We start from the raw sequence: 16,996 nt of genomic DNA, 5'->3' as shown, positions 1-16,996 counted from the left end.
CCATCTAGGCTAGTTCAAAGCCATTTTATAGTCTTAGCCACTATCTTCCCTTCTCCACTTCCTCAGAGTTCCTCCTTGCCCATGGAGAGGGACAGCTGGGAGTGGGGAGGAAGTAGGAGGCTCTGCAGTGTGAACCACTTCACATTCTATTCTCTCTGATATCTGGTGAATCCTGGAAATCTTTCTGATGACAGATACACAAGAACAAATTGGTGAGGGTAAATAACATATGATCAGGCATCTACTACATTTGTACACACACACATATACTCTTATTTAGCCTTTCAATGTTATTTCCTTTATTTTAAAAAATAGTATCTGACTTCTTAGCCACTTATTGGTATTCTAGAAACCATCCCTGAAAGGAATTTAAGCTTCATGGCTGTCTGACCTTAAGCAAGGCACCAATAATCCCTGGACTTTCTTATCTGAAATGTGGGAAAATAAGCTCAACTTCCAGAATTGCTAGGAGAGTTAAGTGAGAGCAAGGTTTAAATATATAGAATGGGAGCTGGGAGTGTAGCTCAGTGCTAGAGTGCTTACCTAACATGTACAAGGCCCGGGATTCATTCCCCAGCACCACACATACACAAAATTGGGTAAAATGGCACCTGTTATATGATAGAGCATGGAAAAATTGGCTTCAGTTCTTATAGATATGAGCATGGGGCTGGGATCAAGATTATAGTCCCTAACTCTATTTCCATTACAAAATTGAATTATTATTTAAAAGCATGCAGTGCATCCCCCACCCCTTTCTTTCTCACATCTGTACACATTCTCTCAAAGTGCTAGGGATTGAACACATGTTAAGTGCACACTCTACCATTGAGCTACAACCACAGCCTCTTTAGTCTCTTATCTTCACACCCTAGCATGTACAAATCACTTCTCTCCTCTCGAGGAAATGTAGTTAAAGCTTTGAAATACACAAGGGACTAAGCAAGGTGCAGCATACATATTTTGGTGAAGGAGGAAAGGTAGGAGGGAAGCAGTGCAGAGCATAAGAAAGAACCTCTGATCCTTCAACCCAACTCTTCTCCATGTGTGCAGTTCTGTCTTACCTCATTTGATTCATGCAGCAATTTTGTGAGTTAGCTAATAGCATTCCCCATTTAATAGATAATAAGATTGACATTTGCTGACATGAAGTGTCTATCTATGTAAGGTGGCAGACCTAGTAAGGTAGTAGAGCAAGGACTCAAATACAGAACTGTGTTCTCCTCAGCCTGCTAATGCAAGCAGAGAGATAAAAGCAAATACAGAAAAGGGTATTGGGGTCCCTGAAGATGTACATCACAGACTGCATAATTTTGCCCCACATGCACTATTTCAGCAACAGAGAAAGAAAAGTGCTCTTAAACTTATTCTAGAAAAACTGATTTCAAATAATTATCATTAAATAAGTGTCTGACCTGTCACAAAGGCAAAATGACTCCTCTCATTTAAAGAAGTTCTCTTAGAGGTGGACTCTTCAGGGGCACTGGGCTTAGGAGATAAAGATTTATCTGTGATTTGAATAGTGTTTAAACAAACGCCCCATGCATAGACTGTAAACTTGAGGTGAAAAATGAGTTTCAGTAATAATAGTCAACTTACATAAATTCTCTCTACAGCTTCAATTAGAACTTGTAGCATCTCTCTTCATTTTATAGTGTGTCTGTGAGCTGTTAACCAGCTGCCGGCTTCAGCCCAGCAGTGACTGTCTATTAGAGATGGCTGAAATAATTCCCAATTATTTATGGGTTATTGCCATGTTTTCAACCTTGCATTCCCATATGCTTTGAACCTATTAAAACCATTGAGATGGAGTTTGTAAATAGCACAAGCACTCTTATACCTGCTTCGCTCTATACCTGTCTTAATGAGAAGTAGATATGCCCTTATTGGAAGCTATGCTAAATCATTGCAATGCATTTTTCTCTTTAAAAAAAAAAAAAGATACAGCATTAATCTTTCACAAATGCTATTATAGATCTATAATTCTGTGCATTTAAACCCTAGTTCCTTTAATGTCTGGATTTGCTTTGCACATGATTTCAAAATTCCTGTTACATTCCTGTGTGTACCTTTCTCAGAAACTAAGCCTGTTAATGCTAACAATTAACCAGGCAATGACTCTGCTGCCATGCTTACCCAAAACATGATTTCCTTTGAAAGTGTAATTCAGAACTGAATTGTGCATTTAGACATGTGTTTCAAGACAGAGCCAAGATTCCTGAGTAGTTACAATATGTTTCTTCCTTGAGATGAGTGAAGGATGCCATGCCAAAGAATGACAAATAGCTTGCGAATAAGAAAAAAAAAATAAAATAAAATAAGAACAAGATAAATGTTATAGTGTCGGTATTCCCTTTAACACCCTCTTTTCCCCTATAAAGTGATTGAGTATTCCCATTTTGTATCATTTCTGTCCCCTCCCTGAGAATGCTAGGATTTACAACAAAAGTACATGCACTGCGATGAATGAAAAAGTACCAAAATAATTAGACCTCAAGGTCTTCCATCAATAGGTCGCCAAAACAATGACTGATCATTTCAGTATTCTTCATCTTTTTTCTCTGTCCCACAGGGTGCCCCGACAATCTCACCGATTCCCAATGTTTAAATCCCATTAAGGCTTTCCAAGGCTGCATGAGGCTCATCTTTATTGATAACCAGCCCAAGGACCTCATTTCAGTTCAGCAAGGTTCCCTGGGGAATTTTAGTGATTTACACATTGATCTGTGTAGCATCAAAGACAGGTAATTATTGTCTCTTCTCCTCTGTCCTCCCACCCCCTTCCCATTCTCACTGTTCTAAATATGAGTTTCTTTAAGCAAAATTCTAATCCACCAACATTAGCCACATTAGACATAATTGAGTCGCCTAATGGAAAATATTTCTGAAAGGATTTCAGGCCCAGAGAAAAATGGTTTAAATTAGTTGAGTCTCTCTTCATGTTGACTTGCAGTAAATGGGATATGCAAATTAAATCAAAATACAAATTTGTGAAAGGATTAAAATTTTATGCATAAACAACATTTGATTACTTTGAAGTTAAGAGTAAAGCAAAAAGGAGGGAGGAATTGCTTCTCTCCTGAACCATTTCATTCTTTGCTGCACTGGGAATCTTTTCTATCACAAGCATCTAAGCATCAGCCCTCCTGGGAATCTGACAGCAAAAGCTTTGGGCAGTGTCAGACTGTGCACAGCAGTAGCCTGGGGGTGGTTGATCTTCACTGTCATGATCCCCTATGCGGTTTTGTTGACCCAGACCCTGGTTAGCAAAAATCAGCATTCTTATTCTGCAACCCATGGATCTAGCAAAAGCTTAGTTTTCTCCATCATTTCTCCTGGGATGTGGCTTTTCTCAGGTTGGGAATTTCTAGATTTAAAGATAAACTGCAGAAAACCACATAGAATGAATTCTGGATTTTCAGCAACATTTGCCATGTTCCCCTTGCAGCACCTACCTCCTTTATTCTTTTAATTCCGCTCACCCCAGTCCAAAGAGCATTGATCCAATATGCTGAATAAGATCTGCTAAGTGCATGGGCTGTGTGTTGGTGATAGAGATCCTCTGCTCAAATTTCATCAGGGAATTAATTAGTTATTACAATAAAGTGAGATAAATGACCAAGCAATGCACCCTTATTTGTGGGACACATGGCAGTGGCAATTTAGTCTTGCTCTAAGAATGAGATCAATGATGCTGAGTGGAATCTTAAAGGAGGAGGCAAAGTCGGGAATGGCCAAGGTGGGAGTGGGTGGGGATTGGAAGAACAGTGTCATGAAAAGGCATGGAAACAGGAGATAGCATGGCTTACAAGTATTAACTCAGAATACTTCTTTTGCTTTTAAAATCTCTATTATTGGAACAAAAGCATTTTATAACTGATGGTATGTAATAGTTTAATTGACATCACTTATTTTTCTCAGTGGTATATAATTGATGGTATATCTTATTATTCATAGTGTCTTTAGACTCAATTAATATAGCTCATATAGAGAGGATCAGTGTGGTGAAGCACATGGCTTGACCTAGAGAGGTGGACCTGTTCTTCAATCGTGAAGAATTTTGTGTGCTAGTGAAATGTGCCTTCATGTTCTAGGCAAGAATCAGGAAGAAGGGCTGGGATTGTGGCTCAGTGGTAGAGCGCTCCCCTAGTACCGGCGGGACCCAAGTTCAATCCTCAGCACCACATAAAAATAAAATGCATTGTGTTGTGTTCATCTACACCAAAAAATGAATATTAAAAAAAAAAAAAAGAATCAGGAAGAAGTGGTCAAATTTGCACAGTAGAAGGAATATTCCAGAACAAATTAGAGAGTAAGCACTGATCTAGGAAGGTGACTGTCCATCTTTATCTGGGGGAGCAATGAGGAGAAGTATCAGGTCTTCTACCAAGTTACATAGAAATCAACTATGCAGAAAATAGTGTTTGCTAATGCTGGGAATGACTGATCAAATTTGGTGGAGCTTCATGTGCATGTTTTCCTGATAATACCACAACTCAGGGAATCATCAATAAAGCACACAGACTTCCTGGTTTGTATGCTTTATTTTTTTCTATTTGACCAGGTGAAAAAGTGGGTAATAAAATGTGTGCTTCGTTAAAATGCACTAGCTAAAGAACTCAGAAGAAAGGGTATTACAGGGAACAATTTCTCCCCTTTGGTCTTTAATAATGGTGAGACATAAGCATCCTACTTTATCAGGCAGCAAAGCCTTTTGCAAAGTGTGGATCAATACGGGGAACATTTATCAATAGGAATCTCTTTGATACCTTAATTTCTAATCAAGGAAGCTCTCATTATTTTTGATTACATGAAAGTCATTGCTATCTACACTGCCTCATTACTTTTGTGTAATTGTAGTCTTGGGTAATTATATTACATACAATTGTGTTTTGGTTAATTGTATAATAAGGGATTGTGTTTAGTTTAGTGGGTAAATGGTATGTTTTTCTTGATTTGCCAGACACTTTCTCTAAGAGAAGGGAAACCCCTGGCAAAATGTTTGCTGTATGCATTATTGATTGAACCTATATTTAACACTTGTTGGAGAGAGACAGGGGTAACAAGGAGAGACAGGTGGTTTCTGAGTTTGGTGTTTCATTCATAATGCACAATTAAATATGAACACGATTTCAGGGTAATTGCAAAGTCATTGCCTTCAAGGAATGGACAACTTGGTGGAGAGGGAGGAGAGAATAGTGTAGCTCTTACTTTCCTTATCTGTGCTCCTGTCTGGAAGTTCATGGAGAATGGCCTAAGAGTCTCTTCTCCCAAACTTCTTCCTGTCTCTTTCCTCAGAGGCTACAGACAGCCAGGCCTCCTCCCTTACCTTCCATAGCTCTCCTTCTCCTTCAAAGTGAAAAAGGATCCTCCCTACCAGCCTCTCTTTCCCACTGGTCCCAATTATTACACATTAAAGGTCTTCGTGCTGGTCATTATGGGAAAACCAGATAGGGGAAACCCGTGGTAGCATTCACAGAAAAGGCAAGATGGTTCCAATATCTTAAGAGATTCTCCAGGGAAGCTCCTTTGAGATGGTGGCTGGAAACTCTGGTAGGTACTGACTGGTTTGAGCTGTTTACAGTCTGCTTTTGAGATATTATCTTAACTAAAAAATGGAAGGTCCTTTCTCAGGAATTAAAAAATTTTTATTAATCTGCATACCAGTAATGGGCAAATTACCAAATACCTTGCCTCTGGGAAGAAAGGAGGTGGAATAACTGGCCAGGCTTACAGCTCTAGCAGCACGGAAATCATGGGTTTAGGCAGTTCCTGTGCCTAATTGTGCAAAGACAGAATAGGAGGAGACAGCTGGGATCCCAATAGACCTTTCCAAGGAGACCCCACACCCTTTAATAGTCCCTATTAATTTTGGAGATACAAAGTACAGCTCCTCCAGTCTCATGGTCTCTATATCCCAAGCTCTGGTTCTTTTTGCTACATTTGTTCCCTCCCTTGAAGGCAAGACATTGTATTCTAATCTCACTTTGAGAAAAGGTACTTTCAATAATTGCCTCATTTGAAGAACAGCTATTTATCACACTCTCTATAGTTCCATCTCACAGAAAGGCATTGAGTGAATAAGTGAAACAAACATGTATATTTGTGAATAAGATACTGAGTTATAGAACCCTGGAAGTATAGAACCACAAATATCCCTGCAGTCAATAGCTTTCCATCACTGTGACAAGATATCCAGACAAATCAACGTGAAAGAGGAAACAAATTATTTTGATTAACAGTTTCAGAGGTTTCAGTTCCTGGTCACTTGGCTGCATTATTTCTGGGCCTCTGGTGCGGCAGAACATCATGATGGAAGTGCATAGTAGAGAAAAGCTTTTCTCCTCATGGTGGCCAGCAAGCAGAAAAAAACCAGGAGATATAGACAAGGTAAAACCTACAATGGCTTGCCCCCAAGGACTTATATCCTGTAACTACACCCCACCTCTTACAGTTTCTACCACCTCCCAATTGCCCATTAAATCATAAAACTATCAATGTGTTAATCCATTGAGAATATCATGATCCAATCACCTTCCAAAGGTTCCACCTCTGATTGGTGCATTGGGGAGCAAGACTTTAACATATGAGCCTTTGGGGGAACTTTCCTGATCTAAACCACAGTAAGCTCAATTTTCAAAAATGGGGTAACTATGAGCCAGAGATGTTTTTCAGCTTTTCTAAATTCACATACAGCTAAAGTTGCAGTCAAGAGTTGAACACTGCCAATGTTCTTTTCTCTGTACAATCTACTAAACAGGCACTGACCTAGAAATGTCAGTCATTGTGTAACTGTGACTCTAAATATGTAACACCACCTTTTGCTCAACCGGATAGATTTTTCACAAGTATGCAGTATGTCTTATTCTTTGTCATCTTTATGTGCCCAATGGGTGGTTCTAGTCAAAAGAGGGACAGTCAATTATTGTGTACTGTCAGGTAGGGTCTGAGCGGAGCAAGATGGGCCAGGTCCAGAGGTGGCCTGAAATCTAGTATCCTATGGAAAAGCCATTCAATGCCAGAAACAATCTGCAACACTCTGGAGTTCAAGTTATAGGTCAGTAGGGACAGATATCAAATGCCAGCCGAGAATTTAAAGAGAAGTTAGAATCCAAGTACAAAGTCCAACAAGGAGTGGGGGGGTGGAGACAAGGGTGCTAATGAATGAGTTAGGGATGTCATACCCAGAAAGAAGCTTAGACCCCAGGGCAGGTGGCTACAGTTTTGAGAGGTGTTAGAATGCACTTAAATCCCAATGCACTGCTTTCCACCTTGAATGATGTTATCAATCTTTGTTCCATATTTCTCTTCTTGAAAGACCCAGATCATAAAACCTCCCTTTATGTTGAGAGGTGAAAGAGAGTGTGATATCAACAGTTGCACATCTAGTATGAAGTAATACTCAGAAAATGTTCACCATGTTCATTTCCAAACCCAAAGTCTTTCCTGGAGAGAAGAGAGGTTCTGATCTGTTTCAATAAATCCTCAAACCCCACCAAGGCCAAATGATTCCCAATAGTTTCTGGGAGTGACTCCCACAGAAACATATCCTTGCATGTGCCCTAAATTGCCCAGTTTTACAACACCCTTTTTGGGTTTCAGTTTTCTCTAGTTCAAGGAACCTTCCTAGTTCCTACGACCTCTAGTTCAGGCCACAATCCAGTGCCCATTAGTAAATCACCCATTCATTTGAGCCAAGACTGTATGTAGTCTTGCCAATTTTCTTAAGGCAAAAGTCTCAGAACCAGTGCTAGGATGAGGTTAGAGATCCAATTTTAAGGTGGTCCTTCCTTACAGATTCAGGCTTGTGCCAACTGTGCATTCCCAGTTTAAGGACTTCCTTAAATCTTTTAAGCAATTTTGTGTTTGCATCAGAATCATCAAAAGTGCTTGTCTAAATACAAGTTTCTGAATGGGGGGAGGGCGCGTGAAGGTGAAGCCTAAAAATTTGAGTTTCTAATAAATTTCCTAGTTTCAGCTGCTATTGGTAAGTAGGGCCAAGTGACTACTTTTTGATAATAGCTACCTTAAAGAATCTAATCCTAGAAACCATGGAATTGCTGGGACTCTTCAAGGATGATATAGATCTGGGGGGAGAAAGGATGGTCCCTGCACCACTTGAAACCACATGTAGCTTCTCTCCTGGCCAGAATCTCATGGGATCTCCAAAAAGTTCTAGGAGACCTGCCTTAATGTCACTTTCTCCAAAGGGGCATATAAGCAGGTCCCAGAGGTAGTGTTCCGGGGGCAGGGGGGGGTGAGTTTTCTTTTCCTCCAAGACTTCCCTTGTCTCACCTCCTCCCTGCTTTTCAAGACAAAGTCTTGCTTATTACAAATCAAAATATTCAAATACTCAGATGCATAAATGATGGGGGATTTGGGTTGGATGGGAATGTGGTTTTAGAATAGCTGAGGGAGTCAACAGTTGTACTCATGAGATATATATGAGTACAATTGATTGACTTTTTGGTCCCCACTGAATGGCATAGCTTGATCTTTTCTTCTAGAAAAATCACACAGCTTATAGGTGGTAGTAGTACCATTATCAACAAAGTAACCCTCACCTCACATACTGACACCTTGTTAAAGATTGACAGACACTGGTTTCAAGACCTAGTACTCCTGGAAAAGGGCTGGGATAGGTTCTATTTTCTGTGAACCTTCTTCATACAGTGATGCTATTGGGGAAAGTCCTTGGAGATCATCCAGCCTTAGTTTTGTACAGCCAGAAATGGAAGTCCCACAAATAAAGTCAGGTACAGAACCAGGAACTTCTCCCTGGTCTTGGCTATTGCATCTCAAGCAGAATTTTCACTACAATTCTTTTGAAAGTCAAACAATTTTTTTTTTCAAAGAATGGATCACATGTAAAACAGTGCATTGGATTTCCTATAGCCATTTTTATTATGAAATGTAGCTTCTCCCTTCACAACCACTTCATTTTCTCTCCACACGTTTTCTCTAAAGAAAAGCATTTGCCAAACTTTCTGGTCAAGATTCTTACCTTCTGGTCTCAGGGTTTGGAGTGCTGTAAACACGGGGAGGAGGAAAGCATTATGTTGGATAACCTCCCATAAACAGACTCCTGCTAAAACCCACCCTGTGTGTGGGAGTTTGTCAAAAACAGTGGGTAATATAAAAAGATTACATTGCGGGGTAATACATATGTTTTAGTTCTCTCTCAAATTGAAAGCTTTTACATTGGGTGCCAGAAAAGCCATCGTAAGGGCAATGCCCACACAATCTGTGCTCCAAACTCTAAAGTGAGAAAAGTTGCAATATGGTATTCTCCCTTTATTCATGGGATGGGGCCAAAATCAAAAGATCACTTCTGCTTTTTTTTTTTAAGTTATCATTTTTGCTCTATTTCATGGAGGAAAAGGAAAGATTATATTTTATACACTAGTTACTGAGCAAACAATCTCTAAATATCACTTCATTCAATTAATTCCACAGTTCTGCCAAGCCCACCCAAGTGGTCCTCTAAGAGTGGCTCACAGTTCAGTAGACCATAGCATCTGTGGTAACTTGCTGGAAATACAAATTCCCAGATTTCAAATCATACCTCCTGGACCAGAAACATGGTTGCAGGTGAAATCTAAGTATTACCAAGTCCTCCAGGTGATTCTCATGCACACTCAAATTTGAGAACCACTGTTTTTTTGTTTTTTTCCCACTATCCCCATTTTACAGATTAAATCACCAGAGGTCAGGGAGTTTCAGTAACTGCCCAAGGTCACATATCTAGTGATTGGGGGTACTGGCATTCAAATCCAGTATTCCTGATTCCTCAATCCATATAAATATGGAGGGCCTATTCTCAAACTTCCAGAGAAATAGGAAAAACAGGCATGTTTTTTCCAGGGAAGGTGACGGGAGGTGTCATTGAGGACTTAAGACTTTAGAAGGAGATCCAAGAATAGGCTCAATTTGGGGAGGCCAAGCAGAGTCTTCAAGATGCTCCACAATGGCCAACTGAGGCTGAGACTGAGAGCTGGTGAGGTGTTGGATATTTCTTTGCCTGGTTTAGAGGGGCTGCATTGGAAGCAGTGGGTAACAGAACTTGAGTCATGATCAGAGAGAACTAACCAGCACACAAAACAATCTGAATCTGAATAAAAGGCCATATTATTAGCTAAGTTTTAAATAATGCTTACTATAGGCCAGGATATCATGAGAGAGAGAGAGTGAGTGTGTGTGTGTGTGTGTGTGTGTGTGTGTGTGTGTGAGAGAGAGAGAGAGAGAGAGAGAGAGAGAGAGAGAGAGAGAGAGTTACCTTAATGATCTGGAATAGGTAATATCATTTTTTTTTTAAAGAGAGAGTGAGAGAGGGAGGGAGGGAGGGAGGGAGAGAGAGAGAGAGAGAGAAATTTAATATTTATTTTTTAGTTATCGGCGGACACAACATCCTTGTTTGTATGTGGTGCTGAGAATCAAAACCGGGCCGCACGCATGCCAGGCGAGCACGCTACCGCCTGAGCCACATCCCCAGCCCTAGGTAATATCATTAATTCTGTATTAACAACAATGAAATTGAGATACAGAGACACTAAGTAACTTGCCCAAGGTTACATAGCCAGTTTGTGGCAGAGCTTGACTACACATAAAGGAGACCCATGGAAGAGATTTGGCCTGTCTTTGTATAGTACTACTTTGAATCCAATGACGGTCAGGCATTTTGCCTTCTTTGGCATCATTGGAAAGAAGAAAATGTTGTGTTTTCATCTTGTGACAAAATCACAAAGTGGGCTGTATTGAAGCAAGAAGACAAGGGACATGGAACGTGGAGAATAGAGCACCTCTGGAAACATACGTTATCATTCATGCAGCTTACTGTCATAGTCTTATGATGAACACACCAAGGGACACTGTGAGGGAGCTGATGCCTCCACCAGGAGATTTAGCTTTGCTAGTTCTTCAGGCTGGTTAGGAGTGGAGAAACTTCAGAACTAGCCTGGCATGACCATTCTGTGGCCATAGATTTTGAGCCAGTTTGGTATGGGCTGTTCATTTGGAATTCCCCATAAAAAGTGCAGATTCATTTGTCTGCTCCTTAAGTGAAAGTTCTTCCCAACCCCATCTAACACCTCTTTGAATGTCAGTAGAGAAGAGAGGCTTGGGAAAAATACAAGCTGGACTTGTTTGGAATAAGTGCACTTTAATGAGTGCATCTGTGTTCTGTTACCAACCCCACCTCTCTCATCACTTGTTTTCACAAGGAAATTGGATGATTATGTTGGTGAAATGGTACTTCTCTAACTGTGCGTGAGGAAGGGCACCAAAGTGCATTTGATTCATGGCAAAAACAGAGGATCAACCACACTGAAGGTGGCATTTTATTCGGGCCCATCAGACAGTGTTGAGAATATTCCCCCATCAAAGTATAATTTGAAATGTTCATGCTAGAAACAAAGCCAGACTGGTGAGCTGGGTGAATTCTCACGAACACTTCCAAAGATGATGGATTCCATCCAAGAGCTATTGCTTCGAGACTAAGGGGTGATGCACACTTTCAGGGAGCCATGAGAAAGTGTCTGTCAAAATCTGTAGGTGTTTGGATCATCTGTCCTGAGAAATACTGGCTAAGCAATTTAGATTTTAGACAACATAGAAGCCAAGGAAACTTTTGATCTTAGATAGAAACATGAGGAAAAAGTTAGTTTAGATTCTCAAGTTACTTTTGTGAGGCAGAAAACATTTCTAAATTAATAATTAGAAGAGATTCTTCCTTATTGATCTCTTCACAGAATCAATATCTCAATGAGCCTTCATCCAAAATCCTGATACAGGCCTTCCATCTGTTTTGCCACATTCTTTAAAGGAGCTCCCATCTACACAACAAACACTGTGTTCTTTTTCTTCTCTACATTGATGTGCACTCCTTGAGCCCTTGAGACAAAGTATCTGAAGACTTTTAACACTGTTATTCTCTGGTCCAAAATAAAATATAGGTAGCCATAATAAGCAGCCTTTGTAGACACATTTGGAAGAGAAAATTTCAATGTTGTGAGACAATGAAAAACCAGGTTTAACCTCTAATAACAGGTTCTCACTTATTGCTGCTACAGAAATTAATTTAAAATTAGCATTGTACTATTTTTATTTTGATTAGGAACTCTCACAGAAAGTTCATAGAGCTCAAATCTGGCCTTGTGGATTTTATGGTGACACAGACACAATTTTGTGGCTACTAAGCTGTGTCCACGTGCTATTGTGTCATAGACATTGTCGGCACCATTTACACCAATGTGTAATTAACTTGCACGGAGCCTGAAGGTGACCTTGGCCCCCTGGTTAGCAGATGAGGAAGCTTACATTAACTAAGTTTAATAACTTGCTTTAAAATAAAATCAAACTCCAGATTTTGTGGTGGTTTAAAGCCTTTGCATTTTAGCTCAACATTGGAATCTCATCTCCTTCGGTTATTACTGAGGGTGATGCATACACTTTATAGCCATAAGTTGTTAAAACAAAAGTCAGGTGATATTATTTCCTCATCCCTCTTGGAGTGTTGACAAGGATTGACTGAGAGTGGAAAGATGAAAGTTCTTAAAGTTAAAAGCAAGAGAGACAGAAATGGATGGGGCGCTGTGCATATCAGCAGGCTGGGTTTTAGAAAATCTGCACGCAGGCAGGAAAGGATGACATTTCTTTGAATAATTTACCTACATACATAACCTATTTTATTTTTTGGACAAGTGATTAATGTTTTCACTTGATTCAAGTTACAGATTTGAAATCTTCCCTCGAGGTTTAGCTTCATCTTTAAAAGATCTCTTGGACATGATTTAGTAGGCCTACTGCAGGGCTCTCTTCTCCCAGCACTGGGATATAGCACAGGCCAAGCGGTGGCTATCTCAACACCTGAGAAATGCAGAGGTAAACAAACAAACCTAAGCAGATACTTACTGAAGAGAATGCTGATTAAGTTGGAATTTTTGTGTTTCCAATATTGCATTCTTTAAACTCATGATGTCTAGCACAACCAGAACACCATTAACTGTATTATGACAGAATGTTACAATCAGCTTGCTACCTGTTTTTATCCATGCTGAAAATTACACTTTGAACTGCAATAATTAGGTAGGGGCTATCCCAGGTTTGGCTATCAAAATAATCCTAAGAGTGGTTCTTAGACAACTCTGGCTTTAGAGATTTGCCCAAATAATTTTTATGAAAATTGCAGGACCTCACAATCTGAAATGGGTATTATATGTATCAATATTAGCCTTTGTGTGTACACATATGTGTGTACATATTCATGAATAATATAACTAGACCCAATGTATCCTGATACACACTTCTGGTTCCCTGAGAGATTACACACATTTTGCTAATCTTACTCTGAGACCCCATAATTCATTCATGGAATATTTTTTGAGTGCCTATTTTTGTTCCTGGAATATTGCTTTGCCCTGAGAATCCAGGAGTGACCAAAGTATAGAGTGTTTAATTTAAGAGCACATGCCATTATTTCTGTACTGCTGTGGCCTTCCTTGTGTCCTAGGTCATGGGTCTACTTTGGTCATAATGGGCCATTCATTCATTTCTCTCTCGAGTTTGGCACATCCTGGCTATACCCAGGGCTTGGGAAGAGGGGGTGATGTGGTTGGATGCTGAACACAGCACACATCCCTGACTTTAGCAAACTCCATGGAAAGACAGGTTTGCCTAAATAATCATGGAGATGAACATATTCTCCCAAAGCATGATGTAAATAAACAGGCTAGTAGGAGGGAATCTTAGAGGAAGGCTGGCCTTTATTGGGGATGGGACAATATGTCAAGAAAGGAAATTGTTAGTGTCATTGTCCTCAAAATGTGCATAATTAACTGTTTTGAGGCCATTGCAAATTGTTGTCAGTAAATTTCTCAGAGATTTGCACTTCCCAATGCTTTCTACAAACCACTGGTTGATAATTCCCATGGTCATTGTTCTGTGTGTGTGTGTCCTCTGCTGAAATCATTTCCATGGGAGAATGGAGTGGAGAAGTGAAAGATTCTTCTTTCATTAGTGGAAAGAAACCTTCTAACTATAGAGTTTAGCTAAAAACAAATTCTTTGTGTTTCCCTAAAGCCACGTTTGCTGGGAATTTCTGTCTGACATTGGTATCACTCCTTTCCTCTTCTCCCTCACCTCCCCATTCTTTCCCTGGCTGCCATGATTTAAGAATTTATCTTCTAGTAATTCATTCTTAATATTATATAGGCTACACCAACACTTATCAAAACATGAAAAAAATTCTGTCTACAAAGTAAACATCTGTGTAAAGGTGGGAATGGTATTTCAGCTGGCAATTTGGGAAATCCCAAGAATCTGAAAGCAACAAGAGAATACACATTTTAAAGGTCATTCCAATTACCATGCTGACTCATGTTAATTTTCAGGTCTGGAGATACACACACTGAGGGATGAGAGCATGTAGCTTGCAGGGACTTAAGCATATAGTGAAGAAAGTACTACAAATTACTATTGTTTTCAGTGGTATAAAATGATTCTTGCACATCTGAGGCATTTGATTAGTACAGGAAACCAAGTTTAGATAAAGAGCAGGGCATAGCTCTAAAGCTTGATTCTAACCCACATTTGGTACAATGGTATAGGGACCTATCAGAAAAAGTTCCAAGGATGAATTCCCATCTTTATTTAAACTTCCATCTTCATTTAAACTTCCATATGCAACTGCTTTATTCTCCACAGCATTGTGAACTCAAAACACAACACTTCTTGATAGAATTTTCCCAAATGTAGAACCATCTTTTAGAGAAATATAATAATTGAAAATTTGTAGTCTTCCATCTCCCCAGACACATTTATTGTTATAGCCTAGCTATTGTGAACATCAGATTCTCCATGTGCATTTCACATGACCTCCATCACACATTAGAGCCAGAGACATTACAGGCAAAGTTTCAAATTCTCCAGCTTGTGTTTTGCCATTTTTTATGGTCTTCCCTCTCCCTTCTTCATCTTTATCTTCTACTCTATTAATCCATCATTGCATCTATACGTACTTACTGAGTATGCAGTTTGTCACCACCTTCAAGAAGCTCAAGAGCAAGACAGCCACACCAGAACAACAACAACAACAACAACAACAACAACAACAACAACAAACAGACATTTTTTACATGTTCATGGTACAGAGAAGCATGAGGCTATATCCCAGATACATATATTTAGGCAAGCAGAAATAGAAATAGGAGTGGCTAGAGCATTCTAGAAGTGGACCACTGTCATCCCCCAAGCAACCATTCCTGTTCCTGGCTCCAGGGAATGCTGCCATTTTGTTTTTCTGGAGTCTCCTTCCCAGTTCTTTTTACCCACATTCAGCCCATCTATCAAAATCTACTTCTTATCCTACCTACTCCGTGAATTCTCCCTATTTACATTGATTTGTGCCTATTTGAATGAAACTGATACTTTCCTTCTAGAATTCAGTATTTGAACGTCTCTTATACTTTTTTTTTTTTTAGATTTAATTTAGCTCCCAAACATAATCATTATGTGTGTTTTGTATTCCATGAGAAACTTCTTGACATCAGTGATGCATTCATTTGATAGCAGGTGCTTTGTGATAATTTGTTGAATAATTTGAACATTTTAAATTATAACAACACTTGCTCTTAGTAGCTGGGGATGAACTGCCTACAAAGCTTATGAAACTCAACAATGAATATAGTACTGCCCCAAGATTTAGAATGAACTTGGAAATCTTTAATAACTTTGTACACTCAAAACTCTAGAGACTGCTGTCCAAGATTTAGAAATTAAAGCCCTTCACCCCTTTCTCATCTTGAAAACTTTCCAATGTGGTTTGTGCCAACTATCGCTCTATTTGAATAGCAAGAGTGCCTAATAAAAGCAACACTGGTGCCAGCTGTCATCGTTCACATGGTGTTAAGTGCTCCTTCTATAAGCACTAGCTAGCAAGAGTATTTTTGTTTAGCAAGGCCATCATAAAATTAGACAAGCAAACCATAGCAATGGATTTGAGCAATGTAGTCTATAAATAATACAGTGGAAGGAAGCATACAAGTACATTATCCTTATTACAATCTTGTGCTTTAAGGAAACAAAAAAATGGGGCAGCTCTGTAATAGAAGGCAAGTGTGAAGAGGAGGCAGCTCTAGAGAAATACACAAAATGTCTTTGGTGATTGTAAAGGATGTCAGCAGTCTCCCGGTAATAAGATCTGCTGAGAGTAACCTCTGGATTCTGTGCACCTCTAAACAGCTCCTGCAGGCTGAGGAGGGCAAACCTGTATTTACCTGGTAGGAATGAGATCAAAAACAAAATGTCACGGAAGGGTGACAAGGTATCAATGTGGGCTATTTATCTGAAAGTGAAGTTATTGAAGAGAAAAAGGATTCCCATGAGCCCAGGAAGCAACACTGGAATCAAGTACAGACTCTACTGTGCCACTGTTTCTTTCTTTCTTTCTTTTCAAAAGGGCCTGACAGAGCCTTAAACAGCATTGTTATTATTCATTTGGCTTTGTCAAACTCTCCAGCATCTTCCAACATAGGGAGCTGCTTCTAGCTTTTGCCAAATGTCATCTAAAGGCTCTTTATTTAGAAAGAGGAGGAGGAGGAGGAGGAGGAAGAGGAGGAGGAGGAGGAGATATGAGATGTATTTTTTCTTCTCCTTAGAAATTGTTTCTTCCTTGTTTCAACACTATACTCCAACTAATGTCACTTAAGTTTACTGAAATAAAACAATGGAGTTGAGGGTATAGCTCAGTGGTAGAGCACTTGCCTGACACGCACCAGGCCCTGGGTTCCATCCTTAGTACTGCAAACGAAACTAACTAAATAAATGAATTAAACAATTGGCCCAAGTGCCATGATAGGGATTATTACTCAAAGAGTTACCTTATTTAAATCTGTGGAGAGTTACATTAAAATATATAGACATAAACTATTCTCAGTTTACAAAGGAAGGGATTGAGGTTCACAGGTATTAAATGACTTTCCCAAATTTATTTAGATGGCAA

General features: G+C 39.5%; 1 protein-coding gene across 3 annotated transcripts in view; it reads left to right on the top strand.

Moving 5' to 3' along the window:
* Cntnap5 (contactin associated protein family member 5) overlaps positions 1-16,996 on the top strand; it is a 791,405-nt gene that overhangs the window by 438,880 nt on the left and 335,529 nt on the right. For all 3 annotated transcript variants that reach the window (XM_076865870.2, XM_076865869.2, XM_076865868.2), the window contains exon 10: positions 2,573-2,744. In XM_076865870.2, the coding sequence (XP_076721985.1) occupies positions 2,573-2,744 (172 nt within the window). The remainder of the gene's footprint in view (positions 1-2,572; positions 2,745-16,996) is intronic.

This window comes from Callospermophilus lateralis, chromosome 9, assembly GCF_048772815.1.
Source record: "Callospermophilus lateralis isolate mCalLat2 chromosome 9, mCalLat2.hap1, whole genome shotgun sequence".
NCBI classification, from domain to species: domain Eukaryota; kingdom Metazoa; phylum Chordata; class Mammalia; order Rodentia; family Sciuridae; genus Callospermophilus; species Callospermophilus lateralis.
The sequence above is the reverse complement of the archived record's forward strand: the minus strand, read 5'-3'. Positions and strand labels throughout refer to the sequence as shown.